Source organism: Nesoenas mayeri (assembly GCF_963082525.1).
Source record: "Nesoenas mayeri genome assembly, chromosome: 1".
Lineage (NCBI taxonomy): Eukaryota > Metazoa > Chordata > Aves > Columbiformes > Columbidae > Nesoenas > Nesoenas mayeri.
The window spans coordinates 27,161,857-27,183,113 of NC_137541.1; the positions used below are offsets into that span (position 1 = coordinate 27,161,857).

General features: G+C 40.2%; 1 protein-coding gene across 1 annotated transcript; it reads right to left on the bottom strand.

Annotated features, from left to right (window-relative positions):
• Positions 1-4,891: 4,891 nt before the first annotated feature.
• On the bottom strand, positions 4,892-13,275 carry CAV2 (caveolin 2; the record flags this gene model as incomplete). Its single annotated transcript, XM_080363300.1, has 3 exons — positions 12,530-13,275; positions 12,141-12,328; positions 4,892-5,042 (listed from the first exon to the last, which is right to left on the bottom strand). The coding sequence occupies exons 1-3, from the start codon at positions 12,677-12,679 to the stop codon at positions 4,892-4,894; spliced, it is 489 nt and encodes a 162-aa protein (XP_080219426.1). The 5' UTR covers positions 12,680-13,275.
• Positions 13,276-21,257: the final 7,982 nt, after the last annotated feature.

Below are 21,257 nucleotides of genomic sequence, written 5' to 3' on the forward strand. Positions count from 1 at the left end.
CATGACAAAAGTAAAACTGTAAGCACTGAGGGGAGGTTACGTGAAAGGGAGGTGCCTTCTGAGTTTAGACATGTTCCTCGTTGGGTGGCAGTTGGGGAGGGATAACGATTTTGGATGTAAAGAATGTAAATGCCTGACTCTCATCTCAGTCCTGCAGTAGGTGTGTACGTCTTTTATTGGAGCTAGTCCCTATAGGTCTCGATCAAGGTAGCTGGTAACTGCCTTGGCTAGAGAGGCAAATAGAATGAAAGTTTTAATTCTGCAAGACCTTGTGCGAATCAAGTCACTCTTTTCTCAGCCCTTTTTGATATTAAATTCCTTAACAAATACTGAGCTGAGCCATGAACACTGGTCCATGTCCACAGTATTCTGTATCATTCTGACAGTTCTGGCATATTATTATCTGTTCAGGTGTCTTACAGAAATATCAGACTATGAGAACTAGTCTCATTAATGGAACTTAAATACCCACTCCTTAAGCCTTACATAGAATGGGGCTTTATGTCACCAAGCTTTGCTGTCTAAGCATTTCGTGGTCAACTTTAGCTTATAGTTGTAGCATTGTGATAGCTCTGATAGTGTAAAGTAAAAGCAAGGTGAAGTAGGTACATGGGGTGAAAAAGCAGCTCCTATTAAACTGAGGCTGTTGGAAAAATAGACAAACTTTCCTCAGAATTTGAAATAAAGTGTGAATCTCCACATTTTGTTCCATTTAAGTGTCTGAAGTGGGATCTGATTCATTGCCTTGTGAAGAGGTCCTTCTTTCTCCCACTTCGAGCTGGAGGGGGAAACCAGATGACAAACAGAACTGAACACCTAACACAGGTGACACCCACCTCTGACCTCAAGTTGTGAGAGAAGCGTGTAGAGAAGAGCCTGTCCCACTATTTACAGGAAGCTCTAGTTGCTTCCATAGGCCTACCCAATTTCTGCAGCAAATAGTTTTTTATGTAGCAGAAGAAAGAAGGCAAGCCAAGCCAAACATTTTACATTAATCAGTGCAGAGACTGTTCTCTGGAGGACGGTTCTTAGCTCCTCTGAATTGTCTCTATGGAAGATGTTTTCTTTCTGTTGCAATAAGCCTAGGAAGATCAGTGTTGCCAGGCCAAAATTGCCTTTATTAATTCTCCTATCAGTTGTAATGAAGTTGTACATGAAGAAAGCACCTAAATTTTTAATGCATAACCACTGGTTCACTGTACTCATTGGAGGTCTTCAGCTCTGATTTTCATGAGCACAGTGTACTAACAGAAAACACTGGTAGAGCGTCTGGTGTTTGACCTTGTTTCATTTGCATTTTTATTTAGAAAAACCCAAACCACATATACTTTTCCGTGTATTTTTTAAAGAGAGTTAATACAGCTTAACAGCAATAGTTTTATCTCTGCAGGTGGGGGAATGACCACGCCCTGTAAAAATAATGCACTTACCATTCTTTGGCTTCCACTAAATATGAGTGTGTGGTCTGAGGTCCCAGAGCTGCAGAGATGTTCTCAACTCTTGAGTCAGTGTATGCCTAAGTGAGCTTTTTGGATAGGTAGGAAAAGGCTCCTCATTTACTAATATGTCGAAGTTTCTGTTAAGAATGTATTCCAATTTACATGTTGAATAAGTAGGGTAGGGAAAGATAAGATACAAATATAGAAGTTAAGAGTCAGATTAGAAGGATTTTATGAAATAGGTCTCATAAGGAGGCAGGTTAGATTTCTTTGTGAATTAAACCAAAAAAGTCCATAATCGCAAATATGAGGTTAGTTCTTTAGGTTAGTTGTGATCTTAATGAAAAACAAGATGCTGAAATATCTTGCATGACAGAACTGAATCTTTGGCTCATGATTCTAAATTGAAGGTCTGCAGTAACATGAGGCAGGCTGAAATCAGAACATATCACACTTTTTATTTATCCTCTTAACTTTACCACGATGATGGAAAGTCTGCTCTCGTTAAGAGCAATAACATTTTCCCCATTCCGCAGAGGGGAAGAAGATACACTGAAGCAGATGACCTGAATTAGGTGTAAATTTTCCTACATTTGTTCCAGACAATGAGGATAAGTTTCTGGACTCCCTTCTTGTCTAAATTCTCATTTTTAAGTTGCTGTTAAGGGATCAGCTGGGGTGGTTTGTCCGCATTTCAAATGAATTGGAGATGAACTTGAGGAACCTACCCCTATATCAAAGCTCACAGGTCAGTGACAGTTCCCTTTCTGTCACTGCTGCCCAGCAATGCTGTGAGCTACTCACCATATCAGCTGTGGCAGAGCTTTGGGATATCTGTCAGAACTGTCAAATCCATAAAATCCAGAATACACTTGCTAGCCAGAGCTGCCTGGGGCAGATTCACACCAAAGTATTGAAGAGTCTGCATTTAGTCATGCTTCCTTCCACACCTTTCATGGATGGAGTAAGCATATTTGCTGAGCATCTAATATTTTATCCTAAGCCTAGCAGTCCATTTGGTATTTTCTTATAGTATCAGCACATCTGTTCCAAATAAACATACTGCTACAAAATATGTAAGAAACTAATAGCTTTAATTACAAGCTTGAGTCTTGTAACAGCTAGAGAAATGGTGAAAAGAACTAATTAATGACACGCCTAAATCAAAATAAGAACAAACTGAATAATTCTACTTGATTGTCTGTGGTAGCTAGAGCTGGATGACTTCAGTAAGCTATTTAAGAATGCATTTATCCAGGAGTGTATGACCTAAAATCATACATTTTTTCTCTAGAGAATTGCCTCAATCTCAAAGCTTGGATCCAGACCCGAGTTTTCTCAAAGCTTAGGCTTTTATAGGGCTCCTTTTAGACACAAGGACTAGTACTGATTGATTTTCTTTTTTAAATGAATTCATCAAAGGGATGTTTTTCTGTGGAAAATATCTTTGTAAAAATCCTTGGATGTTGTAAGAGAAAATAACTGTCAAAAGAGTTCAAACCTAGCCTGACCATTTTTTTATTTTCAAAAGAGATATTTCCATTTTTCACATAAGAAAGGTATCTTGAAGAGCACATCTGAACAGCAAGCTAACTTCTTGCAGAAGTAAAAAAACTCCAGAGATGTTTCCATGGGCACTAATCACTAAGATCCAATTTTCAAATGTTATATGAATCCCTCTCTAAAAGGTACAAATAGTACAAATATTTTTAACATACAAAGATGTTCTTAAGATACAAAGTATATAAAGCGTCAGCTAGCTTCTGTAGGCCAATAAGCAGGAAAAGGAAAATTTTGCAGCTCATCTGTAAAGAAAGCATACACCTGTAAAAACAATTAAGCATTTTTCTGAATGTAGCCAAAATTCTGCAGAGAGACCTGCTTCAGAGAAAGCAGTCATTCTGTATGGGCTTAATTACACATAGAGATACATCATTTTCTGCTATAAATACATTAAATGCAGTTGATAACAGGGGAACTGTCTTGATGCTCATCCATTTCTTTTCCCTCTCCCATATTTTGGAAGAACTGCATAGTATTCTATGCTGTTCGGCATTTTAAGAGCTTTTTAAAAAGTTGAGAAATCTGACAAAATGAAGTTGAAAAAGCTCATGTTTTATTATTTCATTATGTACTTCTTGTTTGATAGGAAATCTGTGACATGGTTTTAGAAAATATTCTAAATCATACAAACATCTTACAATTGCAACTTATCAGTAATTAAAGAGAACAGCAGCACAAGCCCATCAGAAGGCTAATGTAATTTTAATGTACCTCTGCATATGTTTTGTTATTCTGGTTTACAAAGCCATATTAGGTGCAGAAGGAAGAAGGGCTTTTTTATGGGTTAGGCTTTGAAGTAGTAAATAAGCAACATGGACAGTCAACAGGTGAGGAGAATTAGACAAGGACACCAATTAGACTCACTCGCCTTCTATAAGAGCTTGCTACATAGTTAAAGTGCCAGCATAGTGTCTATCATTTTAAATATCACAATCTTCACACGGAGAATACACAGAAATAGGCAGGGTTGCAATTACTACACCCCATTTTTAATGAAAAACATTTATCATACACAGATATTTCAAAATCTTTTGCATAGTCTTGAATGAAAAAACTTATAATCTTTGCTTTTACATATAACCATGTTTAATGAATATACTAGAATTGCACAGCAACACTTAAAAATCTACATAATTTAGAAACTGAAATTTTAGTTATCTGAAGTAATTTTTGCAGTGTCTCACTCTTGCTGCCTATTAAGTTGGTTAGAATTAAAATACTATAGAAATAATGCTTCAAAGAAAATCCATCAAGTGCCATTTACAAAGGTACAAAATATACAGCAAAATTAACCTCTCATTAAATAAAATACACAGATTAGCTGATGTTCCAAATTATTAGCTAACACCTTATTTTAAGGGATAAACTTCCAGAGAACTTTTTCTCCCCAGTATAGGAGAATTACCCAACAGTTCCTTTCTCTATATGCCTATGCAATGAGCCACATTCATTTCAACTGCTGATAATAAAGGGCCAAAATCATCCTTGGTGGACTTACCGTAAAGTCAATGGGAAACTCTATAGATGTTTCACTTAAGGTGAAAGTTATAGTAAAGTTATAGTAATAACACAAATCTTTATTACTCTAATGGCTGTTAAACCTCCACAAGAATTCTCCTGTAATCTAGCAACCAACGTACCATTAAAATAAAGTGTTGCCAACACACTCTGCATTCACTCTGTTGTTAAAATAGTGAGCTATGAAAACTGCCTACTTATTCTTAAACTGATCTCCCTGAAGAAAATGAGTTTTAGAAAAAATAGCATGTTCCCACTTAAACCAGCCATTGTAATTTAGCAGTTTGGAATGAATGGTAAGTGCTTTTATGTTAGGATAGCAAAGAGGTATAACACCAGCTATAATTACAGCAGTGTCGCATCCCTGATGTTTACTCTTGGTCCAGGCGTATATTAACCATGGCAAAGCATCGGCCTATGCTCTGAAAGAACGGCACGACGAAAACATCTGTCAGGCTCTTCCACACAGTTTGCATTGAAGGTAAGACCATGAGACAGGTTTTCACAAAAGGCACCACAATCCTGTAAAAAAGAAAACGGCAGATTTGAAAATTTCTGCTTCTATAGCACAAGGAAATCAGGGTAACCAAACGCAAATGTGAGACATTATGGAAGAGGAAGTGGGTTTGTAACTCTAAATAAGCTGATTTTACATTCTTGCACTCATTCGCCATCATTTACATTCACTTACAGCCTCACACCTGCACATACAGAAGCATCGTGATGGGGGTGGTCCTCTGGCTAGGATCATTTGTGTGCAACACAGGGGACAGGAGACACTGGCTTTCTTTTCACCATGTCTCTACTTTTTCTTAATTGGCAGTGCTGAGCTAACTTTTGGAGATGCCTTTTATGGGGCTGAACTTTTGCTGTTCTCTCCCTGCTGCTGTAAGGGCTGGAGGATGGGAGATGCTGCAACCCTGATGCCACCCCATCATGGCTGAGGGGCAGACTCATCTGCTAAGGACTCACTTGCGCTGTAGGCTTATCCCAGTGTGGGTCTTCGGAATTTAACGGGAACACCACGCTTCCCAGTTAGATCGACTGAGAACAGTGCTCTTTCTAATGTGCTCTTACCCTGCCGTATCTCTGGGTGTTTCTTGTGCCCCTCTTTCTCTCACACACATGCAGAGCACACCTACACATCTCCAGCCCCTTCTCTTTCCTATCAACCTAGCATCGCTGTTACAAGTTGCTACAATAAAACAGAAACACCAAAGCAATGTGTGGTTACATCAGATTACTGTAGTACAGACACATGCTGAACCTCAGGAAAATGTGACCTTGCTGATATTGTGAAGTTTTTCATTTGTGGGTGGGAAACTAAGGTGGAATGAGGTCAGAACTCCTGGTCAGGGGAAAGACCTTTTTATTCACTTAGGATCCCTACTGGAAAGTATTGTGCTTTCATCTCTTGAGCACTAGGAACCATCTGGGGATGCTTTCCATATGTCCCAATTCCAAAGCAATGTCATTAGTGGGGCCTTAAGCCAAGCATAGCAACAGTGGGGGCAAGCCCAAAGTGCATGTATGGGCAGCTCGTGAGGGCCAGTGGATACATGATTTTAAGTTCTTCTCCTGTTTTCATCATTTACTGGCCAAAACCCCATGTCACTTCACTAAGCTGGATGTTCTTAATTGTGTACAGACAAATTAAATGTATAAATAATTTACGTAGCAGTGAAGTGGTACTAGAGCAAGGTTTTAACACAATCTCATGCCACATATAACATATGTATGTTCTAAATTAGGTAGAAGCTATAGATTCTCTTGACAAAGATAGCAAACTCTGTTCTAGTTTGTTGTTGCTTTCAAAATTTAAGATCCCAGTCTTGCATCCACATAATTCCACTGCAGAACTCTCACTGACTTTGATTGGAATGACAGAAAATATTTAATTTACTGTCCTATCAGAAGTCTGAAAAGTGCCTAAGTATTGTGTATTTCCAGTAAGTACTGCTCAGAATAACAAAGTAGAAAAAAAAAAAAGTACATTTTTTAAAAGTTGAAGCTTCTCTGAAGAGTCAAAATGAATTATTTTCAGTGTTTGTCTAACTAGATTCTCAGCTTTTATCATACAATGCAAGCCATATACAAGCATGTCTATGCTGCACTCTGAGCTAACCCAGATGGATTTAAACAAGAATAGTTTTTCTAAAACCTTCTCTTCTTTTGTCTCTGCTGAAACAGCTAGTAATATACACACCATATAGAACTGTGAGCATTCCTGGAATAATGTGTACCTAGTTTTAAACTGAACTCAGTAAACTATGTGTTTTATAGCCACCTATAGTATCACTGCATATAGACTGGATAATTTCAAGAGAATAAAATCAGGGCTTCATTGTGCTAGAATACAGTTGATAAACATTAGTAACGTGAAGGGAATAAAAATGGTATTTCTCCAAGCAACACAGAGAAAACACCAGAAATGGCTACTCAGCTTGTGTTGACTTCACCCCTTTTCCATTTCAGTTGGTTTATAAAGGCTGTGTCACTGCTTCTTTGCTGCCATCTAAAATTACTTCAGCTGGCATTTTTTTTAAAACCGAACTGAATTTCAGAGAAGTGGAAAAGCTGACATTTCTCTTGGATCAAACAAAATTCAAACTAAACAAACACCACACTATGGAGACATTTCACAGAAAGATGTAGTGAATCAGCAGGATGCCATTAGGGAACTGCTACAACTGCTGTGGAAGTCATTGACACAGTACCAGAACTCAACCTCTTTTGATAATGTTAAATAGAATAAATATCAAAATGTTTTGGTAATGCTTTATAATATTTGGTAGTGTTTTACAATCTTTTAACAGCTGCTATCCAATTTTATGGAAATGCACATGAAAAACAACGTAGAAGGAAAAACCCTGTAGGAGAATATGTGAAACGTGATAGCAACCAAAGCTAATTAATGTAAATAACTTTCAATTTTAAAATAAAATTCAGTCTACTAAGACAACAATCACTCAAACACCTTTCCTCAGAGAAGAAAATCCTTTACACCCAACAAAGAAGTGAAAGCTGTTTTCTAACTTAAAAAAAAAGTGACTGTATCTTTATACATATCAATATGTATGTAAGTACACACCCTGTTCTGCATAGGTTATGTTATTCTACCATGTGGCATTTCCAAATCGTCAGGGGATGTGATGTGCCTTCCATGGACTGATACAGCACACTTTAAAAGTAAATAGCCAGGTACCATTAGAAGCCATGTATTTGTTTTTGTGACCTGTCAAAGAAACATTACTGTATACATCCTTTACTTCCAGTGCTGTGGGTTTACCCAGTCTGCACTTCTATTGACAGAGATGGTAACTGCTTGCTTGAGTAATATCTGACAGTGGAAGTAAAGTCAGTGTATCCCAAGGATATCAACATTTACTGCAACACTGGTACTACTAGTGTTACCACATGGTACAGTATTGGGAAGAAAATCAAAGCCCTGTTGAATTTGGCATCTAAGCTGAAGCCAAGGTATTTCAACTACCTCTATGACCTCTCACTGAGTCTCACTATGCATATGTGTCATAAAATACCCATCCTTTCACTAAGTAGAAGGAATGACCTCTTTTGGGAACTGCTGAAGTGAAAAGAAAAAAACCAACAACAACATTTTTTTCCATCCTATTCTACTGTCTCTTCTTTCTGTTCAAGGCATGCCATCTACAAAATTATACCAAACAACATTTCTCACTTTTGCTCACACCACTTATTTTCTGCTAATCCCTGAGGGAACATTGTCAAGAACTGAACACCTCTTGGAAATGGCAGAGCACAATTTAAGTCCCACTGATAAGGGTATTTTCAGTTCAGAGCAGCTCAGTTTTTCAGAGTTGATCAATATGGTTGGAGTAGTCATTCACTATTAATTCAAATTCCTACTTCAAAGTGAAGAATCACACCTTCTCCCATGAAGTTTTTTCAAAATGGAACCTCAGACACATCTTAATGCTATTTTGCAAATACTATACCATTCAGTGGTTAAATTATCTAATTCCAAGTATCTACATGTACTACAACATGATTTTGACTTAAAGGTCTTGCATGGCTCTACAATACTAGCAAGCATTGTGAGTGGATGGCTAAATTTAACCTAGCAGTTGCAGAGTTTCTTGTCGAGTCTGGTTAACCCTTAGAATATTTATGAGTGAGGCAAGAGGTGACCACTAAAGCCTTCCAGGACCCATACCTAGTACATGAAGTGCATTAACACCAAACCTTAGATATCCCAGGACCTAGATAGACTGGAAAAGATAAAACTAAAGAGGAAGCAAGATGATATCCACCTTTTGCCTCTTCAGAAGACAAGGGGTATATACTGGACATGAATGAAGAGACATGAAGGCAACACCAGATCATAAGGTGGGTCTTCATGGTATGACTGTACTGTAATTTCTTTTGATTTCAGAGAGCCAGTAGGGAGACATTTTTGGGGTTGAGTATGATAGCAATAAATTATGTACATGGACTTGTAGAGAAAGAGGGAAGAGGCAATGCATGTCCATATCTTCTCTGCATATTAAGTCCCTGGCTACATCTTAGCACTGTGAATGGAATCTCAAGCTGAGAGCAGCTCTAAGTACCTACTGCTCCAGCTGATGACAAGAGCATAAAGCTGGCTAGAGTCCTTGTGCTTTAGAGTCCATCTCAGATCCAGGACTCAAGTTAGGGATCCTTACATGAAACATTGATTCTTAGCATAAATATGCAACATACCTGAACACCATTCAGTCAAGACTACAAAAACGCACATAAGAAATTCAAGTGTTAATTTCCAAGAGGTGGCAAACATGTGGCTTGGAACAAGAACCAGTCCCTGATCTATAATAAAAATAATGATTTTGCATGTGCTGCCTAGAAAACCAGCAGTGTTCTGCTCATGTCCAAAAATCAATTACCTTAACAGCCTCAATCTAAGGACATGTTTAAAAGCTTGCTGATATTCACAGAAAGATGTTAAAACTCAGTCTGCCAAATTTTGTCTGTGGTGAGAATGACAGTCATCAGTAAAGGAGAAGAAATGTGCAGAAGTAGCCTTCCTTGAACTGGCTTTCTTGTAGGTCACCAAACTGGTAGCTGGCACAGTTTCAGCCCATCAGTATTTTTTACCAGGTAGTGTAAAACTGGATTCTGGCTCAAGCAGTCAGCTGGAGAACAGGAACAGAATATGCTCCATCTTTAGAGATAAAAACAAAAATTTGAGTGTATTATTATGTATTTCTTACTCAGCTTTCTCTTTGTCTTCCATGAAGTCTCACATATTTGCTTCATTCTTTAGCAATCTTTTTGCTGGCAAAAGACAACACTTAGTAACAGGTATGAGGGGTACAACTCACGAGGTGTCCTTGATGCATGAAGAACGCTGAGCCAGACTTTTGTGGGTTTTCAGCACGCTGACAAAAGTGCAACAGCACCTGTGACAATCAACAGAGCTTTGTGCCTGAGCACAAACTTCCAAACAACTTCCAAAGTTGTTGAAACATGCTCGAATTTAGCCTTGGGAAAGGCTCCTCTGGGACAGATCAACATCATCATCTCAGTGGTTTGGATGAGGAAAGTGAGGCACAGAAGCTGTGATAAGCCCTCCTGCAGGCAGCCACATGTGAGGGTGAACCCAGGGTTTTCCCATGATGTTTCAAGAGCTCTAGACAGAGTTCTAACAGAACTCCCTGTCACCCACAAAACCAGGAGCTACTAACTTTCTCAGACCCAATGGGAGCCAGTACCATATGTTTAGGGTCCCTATACTGGCACTGTGCCTGTTCTACCCTCTCAAATGCAGAAACTTTGAACTTCTTACTCCCAAGAAATCTGGAACATGGAGAGCTGCAGAGAAACTGACTTAGTCTCAGCGTGTTCCACCTTTGTGTTGGAACAAATCCAGCTTGTGGCTGTAGGAAGAGGAGGCTGTGCTGGCCTTGGATGGTAGCGCTGGATGGGGTCCATGGGAGTGCAGATAGTGCTACTGAGTTACGTGATTCTTTCACACCCATCCCAGGCGCAAGGAAGATCAAAATGAAAGATCACTTCTGTAGTGGGAAAGAAAAGTAGTTGTTGGGGAAGCAAGTGTGTTCACGGAAAGTCAAGGGAAACTTTTCAAACCAAGTGCCACATTCAGACAGTACTATTTCAGATGTACTGAGAACCCACAGTTCCTGAGAGCCACTGGGGACTACTTGCGTAAATATAAACTGACCTCTGAGGCCTGGTTCAGTGAAACTCATGTCTATGTATCCAGGCTGTGAAATCCAGACACAAGATCATTCTGAAGCACAAAAACTTACTAGAGTCTTAATAAACTGGGCAACAATGAATTCTTTCAGAGATATTCCACCATTGGAAATCTCGATGCCCACCAAATCCTTTTGCAGTAACATGGTACAGTACAGCACAGTGACAGCTGATAGACACACACTTTTGGGCACACTATACAATGTTCATAATTTGGGGAGCAGCAGGTGAGAAGCTCTAGACTGTAACTCCTTTAGATATTATGCAAACTTTATGCTTCAAATTTCAAGTTAGTAGTTTTTTGAAGTAGCTCATGACAATGTCATCAATACAAACTTCCATTTCACTTTTGAAAACTGAAATCTGCATCCAAAAGATTGTGACCACAGGTTAAGACAGCCAATGTATTCCTATTGCTTTGAGTTTGTTTCTCAGTTTCTGGATTGTATTCTGTTTTCCTTAACAACTTCTTCATGGTTCCAGTGTTACCCAAGCCAAATGAGACTGCTCACTGTTTTGCAGGAATGATGTTGATAATCTGTATTCACCCCTTCTTTTGTGGCCTGCTGGATTCCCTGTTCTTTCCTCAACCTCATTCTTTCCCCTGCCTTTCTTCCTTCTCCACAGTCATCTGCCTTTCTGATCTCAAGGTACTCTTGCCTGATATTTTGTCAGTATATTCTGATTAAAGTACACCAGGTTTGCTGAGACTTGGAGGGCTTCTGTACTTGCTTGTGAAACTGAGCTATGGCCAGAAGCAGCTTTCCTGAGCTCAGTGGGGGTTCTTTGCTTAGGTAGAAATGCTTTGGGGCATGGCACCTAGAGATGGCCATGAACCAGATGCAAGGCATTGACAGTAGATTTTGTGGCAGTAGCAAAGAAAGAGTGAGCTGGGCCCTCAAAAGCTTTCTTCAGTCTGTGAGAAAAGAAATGAAAGAGGTAACCATACTGAGAAAATGTCAGGTTGAGTAATACATCTGCCCAGGACTTTCATTTCAAATAGACATCTAACAACAACTAGCTTAAAAACAAAACAAAACAAACTAAACCAAACAAACATACAACAAACCAAGCAATCATTATTTTTACTCCAGAAGCCAGCCAAGGCATTGCAGTAGGTGCCATACAAATGGTAAAACAGGCTCTCTGCCCCAAGAAGCTTACACAGACATGACAGCCTGCTGGTAAAAGCAAGACTGGGAACTGAATCACAGAGAAAACATTTTAATTTCTTTCCCTTTAAAAATAAAACAGATAACATAAGCTGGTCTGACTACTGGTTGTAAAGACAGTGATCAACAGTTTGGCAGTAATGCTACAAGAGGAGAGGTCTGCTGAGCTGCTTGCAAAGCCCACTCACTGACAGCAACAAAACGCACTTACCAGATGTGCAAACAGCTGAGCACGGCGAAGAGGATCCCCACCACCAGGGCCAACGGTATGGCCAGGACCAGCGTCAGGAGCCTATAGATCAGGTACTTGCTGAGCTCAAAGAGAGCGTGGCTGCAGATCCAGATTTTGTCGAAGGAGTGGGTTAGCTCGGGCTCCGCGATTACATCCTCGAACTCCAGCTAGAACAAGTTGCAGCTCTGCCATTACGCGGAACTAGGACGCGGGGAGACCGCCGGGTACCCCGCATCCTCCCCGCCGAGAGCCCCGGCCCGGCCGCCGAGTCCGAGTCCCGGCGCCCGCCCCGGCCCCGGCCCCGCCCGCCCCGCGGCCTGGCGCAGCTCCCGTCGGGCCGGGCCCCGCGGCCGCGGTTTGGTGCGCACCTGGAGGTGGGAGTTCATCCCGTGGGGGTCGCGGTCCAGCTCGTCCTCCGCGCACTTCTCCGCCTCCGAGAGCGCGGGGCCGCCGCTGCGCGGGAAGTTATCGTCGTCCATGAAGATGCGGGTGTCCGCCTTCTCCGTCTCCAGCCCCATGGCGCTGCCCGCCGCTCCCCGGCGCCCGGCCCTGCCCCGTCCGCTGCCGCGGCGCCCGCGGCCCCGCCGGGCTGGGGCGGAGCGGGGCTGCCCGGGACACGCCCCGCGGGCCGCGCCGGGGCCGGGAGCAGGAGCCAGGGGGAGCGGCGGGATCGGGGAGCGAGGGTTTCGCCGGCCGCAGCACCTGCCGCCAGCCCACCCGTCCTCCGGCTGGGCCGGGACTTCCAGCCGGGCTCCCCCTCCAACTGCCCGGAGCCCCCGGGCGGTTTGGTTTCCCCGTTTATCCGAAATCCCCGTCCAGCAGGTCCCGCGATGCTCTCACTGCGGTCTCCCGCTTGACGGACATTCTAGGAGCAAGCGTTTGTGCCACTGCAACAACAGGCAGCAGGAAAAAAATAAATAAATTAAAAAAAAGAAAAATTGAGGTGATTGTGCCTTAGGCCGTATTGGGCCTATCTGCTGCCCTCTTTGCAGCCATAGGGAGCATGTGGAAAATAAGGGGGGAAGAAAGGTGTGTTGCCACTGCCCACCAAGGTTCCCATGGCCAGCCCCTCCCGTCTGTCACACACTGACATGACTTACCTGACTTATGCTCCCTAAACTGCCTAATTGTTACTGCAATAGAACACTGCACCCATCATTACAGGCTATTATTGTGCCCTCCTTGGGTTTTAGCTTCAGTTCATACAAATTGTTTAATCTGCTTTATTTGAGAACATGTTTTAAGCCTGAGAGTGATCTATATAAAAGTGAGCAAATTCCTATAATGACTGCTAAAAGTATTTGATAATATTGATATATAGTGTGTGCTCATGAGCTGCCAGGGGTACGTTCTTGCTGCATTCAATAACCATGATGACCCGTCACTCTCAGAAAAAGAAGTTATATTACTAATCAACGATCCAGGCCTGTTAAATTAAAAGGAAGGTACTGGTAACTTTCTTTAATTTTCACCACTGCATTAAATTAAGGATAGCTTTAAGCTTTGAAAAGCTCACAGGAAAGTGACATAAAAATAACTACGCAAGGTTTGGGTAGGAAATCACCTAATACAATGCTCTGGATCATATCGCATTGTTCTTGACCGGATAACTTCTGCAGAAAAGCTTCGCATCTATGTGTAACCCGTGTTGATGTTTTTTTCTCCCACGCTGATGAGTTTAGTGATACTGGTGTCACGTAAATAGTTTGGATCCAGCGACATAGCTGTGGCTTATTAACTATAAAAGCCTGCAACTAAAAGTTTCCAATAGGTTCAGATGCAAGAAAAGAAACAGCATGATGACTCAAGACATACTTATGAGCTGTGTTTCTACTCCCCCAATTCCTCTTTGTTCCATGAGTGGGAGGAATAAAAAGACCAATTGACAGACTTGAGGTTCAGACCCTCCTTTCAAGGTCCTTCTGCCCAGCAACTATTATTTTTTATCCCCTAGATATGGAGAACCAAGTGCAGCCTAAAGGCATTCAGCAGGCTTCTGGTGGCTACTTGGGCCAGGCACAGAAGTTTGGGTTTGCTGCTGCTGAAAAGTAAGGTAGGAGCAACCAGCAGAGGATTCCAAACTAGCCCCGTGGGTACTAAAATTAGCTCATATATCAACTACTTTCTACCTTCCCCCTCACCAGAGGCATGCATTGGGGTGCATGTGAACAAACAGGGAGCTGCTTTTGAACAGCTCTACCCATTTCCCAACCACTCCTACTGCATCTCGCTCTACCAACCAGCTGGAACAGTGAGTCCGTAGCTCCACTTGCTCAGCCCCAGCTTTGCTAAAAGCTAAGATTGCCCAAATCACAGTCTGCTACTGAGAGTGATCTTGCAGTTTCAGCTTCCTTTATAAAAAGCAAATAACATATTTTTGTTCGTGTCCATCTGTTTTTTGAAATCTGTTATTGTAATAGCTGATAAATATTGATGTTTGTCAAGACAGCACCATGGAAAATGAAAAGTTTTCCTTTGTAATCTCTTAGGATTTGAAATAAAGCAGTGATACAATTGCTCCCGAAAGAATAATATTTTTCATGAAAAGCTGTTTTGAAAGCAATAAAAGCTCAAGGCTGCATCCAACTTGAGATCTTGTTTATTAAGAACCCCTTAAAACATGCTGTTTTCAAAAACTCTAGTAGATATTTTGAAAATTATTTATACATGAATTATCAAGTGAAGTTGGTGGTAAAGCATAAGCAGTGTCAAGCTCTGATCTCTGATTTTCTAGCAAATGTAGAAAATGTAGAAAACAAAGAGGCATATACAATGTTTAGGAAGGGGGATTTTTCCGGTTTCCCTCACCAGGCTGTCAGGCTCAGCTTTCTGCCAGCATGGCTGGACAGAACAGTTTGAAGGACAAAAGTAAGATAGCGAGCAATAACCACAAACAGGGTAGAAATCTTCTCAAATCTTATACAATGTTCCTTGGGACAGATATTTTTAAATGTCTGTGTAAGTAACAGCCAAATAATTATATCATGTGACGTGAAAAGCATGTGCTTGTCCATCGATATATGTTGTCACATTTTGGCTCAGGCATAGTTCTTTATGGTGCTAAACTTCTGCTGGAAGGTACCATCAGCTATTGAAAAGCCACAATGTATCTCCATTTTATAAGCATTATGTATTTTGCTGCGGTATTTTTTACAAGCAGAAGGGTGAAATTATTCATTATTACACCTTCACTGTACTAGAATAATCTCTCAGAACTTATTGTAGTATGGAGTGCATGAACATTGAATAACAAGTAGTCACTCAAAAAGCTTGTAAGCAAAATTATAGGCCCAGAGATGGATGAGGGATGCGGACATATAGATGGGGCATCCCAGGAAACAAGCACGGCTGTGGTAGGCTCAATGTTTTTATTACTGTGTTTTCATTCATATTATTGGAAAGGGAGTTTTAAGATCTGGTTTGGAGAAGGATTATGAAGATGCATCTTGCATGTTCACAGCAATTTCTCTGAGGCATGAAGTGCAGTTTAAAGGGAAATATCTCACACACAGATTTTTGGATAGGAAAGTTCTCAGCAAATAAAGTTTTCGTATTTGTCTGTGGCAAAGAATGGGTTAAGCTGGTTACATTTAGACTGTAACCAGTGTGTAATTTTATTGAAAAATGTGGAATCAATTCAACATTTGTTTTATAAGGATGTTCCTGTTTAATCTTTGAACATTACTTTGATTATTGTAGTGCTTTACAAGCAAATATAAACTGTCTTTCCTGACCATGGCAGGGATGTCAGTTATATGACTTTTGGCAAAAGCTTTCACCCTTATACTTTGCATTTGAGAAAGCTCCCCAGTCTTTGCAACAAGATCGTAGATAATGCCCAGTTAAGCCTCATCTATTCTATTTTGCTTGTCAGCATGAATTGAGCTCTCAGGGTGTCCTTTTCCTCTTTTCTATCTCCTTTCCCTTTTAAAAATACTTGTAAATTCATTCAAAAGTATCGCATCATGATCATCATAGAAATAACACTTTACATTTTCAAAGACATAAAGAACAAGGAATTCTATTAATTTCTCTTGGAGTAATTTCATTGGGGTTTTAATAGATGCATACTTCAAATATGTTATTTTGTTTCAAGATCAGTATTGAAAATCCTGAAGATTTCACAGGGGCTGTGAGAGGAGTCTTTTATTTTATTCTTGTATCTCTATGACATATCTGGGGAATTTTTCTTACTACCGTTTCGTAGACAGACTACTGGTATACAAAAAGGTCAGATGGGCTCTAAATATTTGTGTGCATTACGAATGAGGTGTAAAGATGGTGGCTGCAGCCCTCACCTGATCATGGGCTGAGGGTAGAAGGGACAGGTTGCTGCACAGCTGAGATTTCAAGAAGTGAACCTGGCAGTGTTAGTGGAGAGGCTACAACCCCTTTTCCCAATTTTTCTTCTGATAAATATATGCCCGGGTTAAATCCATATGAAGGAAGCAGGAGAAATTTAGGTGGCATTCAGGGACGTGCAGTTTGAGTTCAAATGGAGCAAAACCTGAAGGATCTTGCAGATTAAAGATATAGATTAGAATCTAGATTTTATTGTTTTTACAGCAGGCAGATGAGATACTCAGATTTGACACATATGGAGAGGTGTAAACTGCAGACTCCAATACTTTGTCTTGATGTAGCCATATCTGTGTAGGCAAAAAAAAAAAACCAACAAAAAAACCTTGTTTGAAGAGTGTGGATAAGAAAATCTGATGAGAGACTTTTGGAAAAAATGAGTGTATCACATGTACGCTGTTTTTTTTCACCACTGAAGCAGTGATTCTTAACTTGTTCTGTGAAAAAGGATAGTTAGATCCTGTCTCTTTGGATGGAGACTCCCTTGCTCCCAGCTGCTTTTCTTGTAGTTTTCTGCCCTGTACGGCAGGAAAGTCACTGTTTTCAGTGATCAATCAATGTAAATAAATGTAAGCCACAGCTAAACATTTGTGTTTATTTTGCCAAATAGTATCCAACACTGCTGAATTTAAGCCAAAAGCTCCTATGATTACCAGTTTTATATGTGTTAGGGTGAAAACTGCTTTGAGAATCAGAGTAGAGATGACATGATAAATGCATTTGGGTCAAAACCTAGTTGCTGGAATGATTTTAGGATTTTCTGGATCTCTTTTAGTCAAACTACGTTAGTGGTAATAGAGATGTTTATACTAGCTTTCAGCCTAGCCTCTGATTTCTAATATGAGAAAGGAAGAAAGAAAGTACTCCCATGAGGTCTCCTGAGTTACTGTTTTGATGATTTACCAGTTAGTGCTCAAATAGTCCCCAGTGAGGGGATGAGTTTGCTGTTTAATACCGACAATGGTAATACAGCTTCTCTGGAACAGATGGAGAGCGTGAAAAATGGCAAAGGGGCTGGGCTCAGACATTTTTAGGTATTTCTTTTTTCTTCTTTCCCATCAGTAGAAGCCTGGAAATATTTTCAGTGTGTTTTCATAATTCATTCTCTTTTCCTTTTTTTTTTTTTTTTAATTTTCTTTCCCAGTTTTTACTTCTCACTACAGCTTACAGGATGTATCAGCAGAGCTGTTATTAACATGTCAGCATGTGTTACAGGGTAAAATTCACAATGACTCAGTGGGACCTGGATCTGAATGCTGACATAAGCGATGATCTAGTGAAAAAGATCCCAGGCTGGGATTTGGGGTCTAACTGCACTTGAATGTTTACAGCAGTACAGGAACTGTTATAATCAATGTCTCCTGTGTGCTTAAGCATGTAAAAGATTATAAGGAACCCTAACGGGATTTGAGAAAGTATTTGAGACAGGCTCCTGCTAAGTGGGCCAGCTGCATGTTGTAAAAGGTTGGTAAGGGGATGTAGGGTGTGGAGAGCTACTCGGTTGTTGATGGCAACTCAAGAACCTGTTCATGCTCCAGACCTGCCAGAGATGTGGAGGGAAACTGTCTGCTCCAATCTTGCAGCATGGTGGCCAAAATCAGCTACAACTGTTCAGCAGACTGGTGGTAGCTTGTGAAAGTGTGGTAACCCAAGTGTTTATGACTGTTTATTCATACAAAGAGCAAAAGAAAGGCATTAAAATTTGGTGTAGTGTGAAACCAAAACCTGAATGTTGATCAGAACTTCAGAGCTTTTGCTGTTCAGTCACTGAAATGAAAAAGGAAAAAGTGATATTGTGGAGGAGATATGCAAACAGCTCTGGTGCTGGTGCGATCTGCAGGAAGAATCAGATTATTTCTCCATGGGCATCCAATAGTTAAACCAGATTCTGGTGGAAAATCATTGTACAAGCAGTAACTGTGCTTACTGCTCTCTGATGCAAACACTCTGGGATTAGCTGGCAGTGATGGAGGGTCCTGCTCTTTAGCCTGGATCACACCATATTTCCTGGAGGTTGCTAAATGCTCTGGTTTAATTAGGACTCTGCTAATGGTTGGTTTATTCTTATATTGATGGAGCGTCACTTTACGGGATGCTAATGTTCAGTGGGAAGCAGGTGGTGACTGGGAGTGTGAAGCAGAGTGCTGTCATTGGTGGATGACTTTTTAAAAAATGAAAATCAAACCCTTCAATTCTGATATAGCTGACACAAGCTGGCATGCCTTGGACATTTTAAAAAAATATATCCCTGATAACTTTCTCTGAAGGTGCAGATTCCTATCCCTTCAGCAGCTGGATCAAATGCATCTCGGAGCTGTTTATGAAAGCTGTCCATCTGGAATCTGACCTTAAATGTGACAATCACTTGATTTAGACTAGCATGGTTTAGTCTGCATTTCTAAACCACACTTCAGTGGTTTACTAACACTGTTTTCCAGATGATTTCTTCAACTTGCTATTTAACAACTTTCTATGTTGAAAATTCTTTGATTTTCTCACAGGTTTCTGCTCTTTGCATGCTTTGGATATAGAAGAGGAATAGTGAGCATGTTATGCTTGAATTAGGTCATTCTCTTGTGCAGTTGCTTTACAGAAATACTTATGATCTGATAAACTGCTTATCCTAAGAATACATTTTTGGTCTGTTTACAATATGCTGATGAGCCATAAAGTGTCCAAGGAATTTAGGACATTCTCAGCAGTAAATTAAACCAACCCTGGAGAAACAACAAAACTTTTTATTTTTCACTAAAATATAGAAAAATATATTTTCCATTCTAATTAATCATATAGTTTTAGAATAGGTTATGAGAAAGCCAGAAATGTATATAGGTTAGCTGCATACAGATTGATGAGTTTTTCCTTTCCAAGGCATTGGTCATTCCTTCACTTAGGAATCATAAGGGTCTGACTTCTACTTGCACAAGAAGTGTTTCACAAACATTGTAGCATTTTTTTTCTTAATGTAAAATAGCTTAGTTGAATGTCAACTTCTTTAGGTAAATTAGTCATTTTTGAGGTAAAAACCTTCCTTTATGAAAATGAATGCTACTTTGCCAAGAGTGGAATTTACAGAATACTTTTAAAATGGCATAGAATTGAAAAATACCTACTTTGAAAACTCCACTGGGAAGAGAGATGAGCAAACAATGGAAGACAAATGCCCATGCGAGCAAGTGATACTTTTACTAACTATATTGAGTCAAGTAATTGTAGTTGTTCCCAGTCTTGAAGGTGCACTTGGATTACATTCCTTCTCTCTGTAAGACTTCTCTGGTATGACGTGGACTGCTCCTACATGTCTATGTAACTAGTCCATACATTACCATGTATATATAATATACATATACACACACATGTACATCGTATGTACAAATGTATGTCTGTCACAGTGTTTTGCTCTGTCCATATTATCCATAGGAAGGAGACAGGAGCAGATAGAATGCAAAGTTACTTTCCAGGCAGGATGTATATGATAAATACTCAAAGTCTGGCAAACTGTGATTAACCTTCCATTGGATGCTCCTGGAGTTTTTCCCTCTAGGCTGCTTCCTCCCAACCACAGAAGGCACTGTGCTATTTCTCTGTCTGTCACTTAGATTTCTATTAAATCCACACGGAATAAGTAAACTATTCTCTAAATGAGTCAGCAGCACCAAGTGAGTTCAACGAATGCTGAAAGAAATTATAAGTATATGATACTTGCATCTTAAAATTTCCTTCAATGTTTGTGCTTATGGCAGAAGTGGAGACAGAGCAGAGGACTTTGAATGGGTTAGGGATTGGTTAGTTCTCCAAAAATGCTTTGACCAGAACTAGATGATCCTTGAATAAAATGCCAGTCAGTTGTATGTAGCAAGGAACCTTGAATTGTCAAGATGAACTGATAAGAACCCAAATAAGAAATTTTTAAGAGACTTCCTGTAGACAGGCCTGTGAGAAGAAAACACTGGTATTCCTAGAATAGCAGATCTTTTACACAGTCCATGCTTGGGAGACTCCTAAGTCTATTTTGGAAATCCAGCATGCATTTTTCTATTCTCATTTAGTTACCCTTCCTCTTTTGCCATAAAAGTCCCTCTCTTTTTGTATTTCTGTCTTTCAAGCTGTAGATTGCTGTAGTTCTTTAACTGTCACAGAGCCAAAGTCTTAAAAATCCAGTTCTATTTTAGTCACTCACTATGTATCAGCCTCTCCAGCTCTCTGATCATTTTTGCCTTTTTCTGGACACTTTCCATTTTCTCCTTCATTTCTGATGGCTATGTGGCGATTATGCACGTAAAATTCCTGGCAGGCACACAGGGAGTAAGGCCATCTACAGATAGATTTTCACCTCCCTTCTTTTGACATGATGTGTTCATGAAAACATCTCAAAAAGGTTTTGTTTATATTGTGAATAATGTGTTTAGTTTTTTAATATGGGCTCTCTCAGGCATTATAGCTTTGAGATTAATCAGAATAAATGCCTGGCCTCCACTGCTTCTGTTTATGCCATCTGAAGGTCTGCCCCTTTTATTTTCAGTAAGCTGCTTCAATTTATCGCTGAGATTTTTGTTTATTTTTTATGAGTGTTCATGTTCCTTCATTGATGTTATTTATCACTTTTCCATGACTTTCTTCTTTTCCTCTTAGACAAAGAATTCTATGTAAAGACTCTTATCCTACAGTGAGAAACCTGCTACTCCTAGAGCTGAAATGAGTTGGAGCTCCAGCTTTTGCAGCTAAACCTTTGGGAAT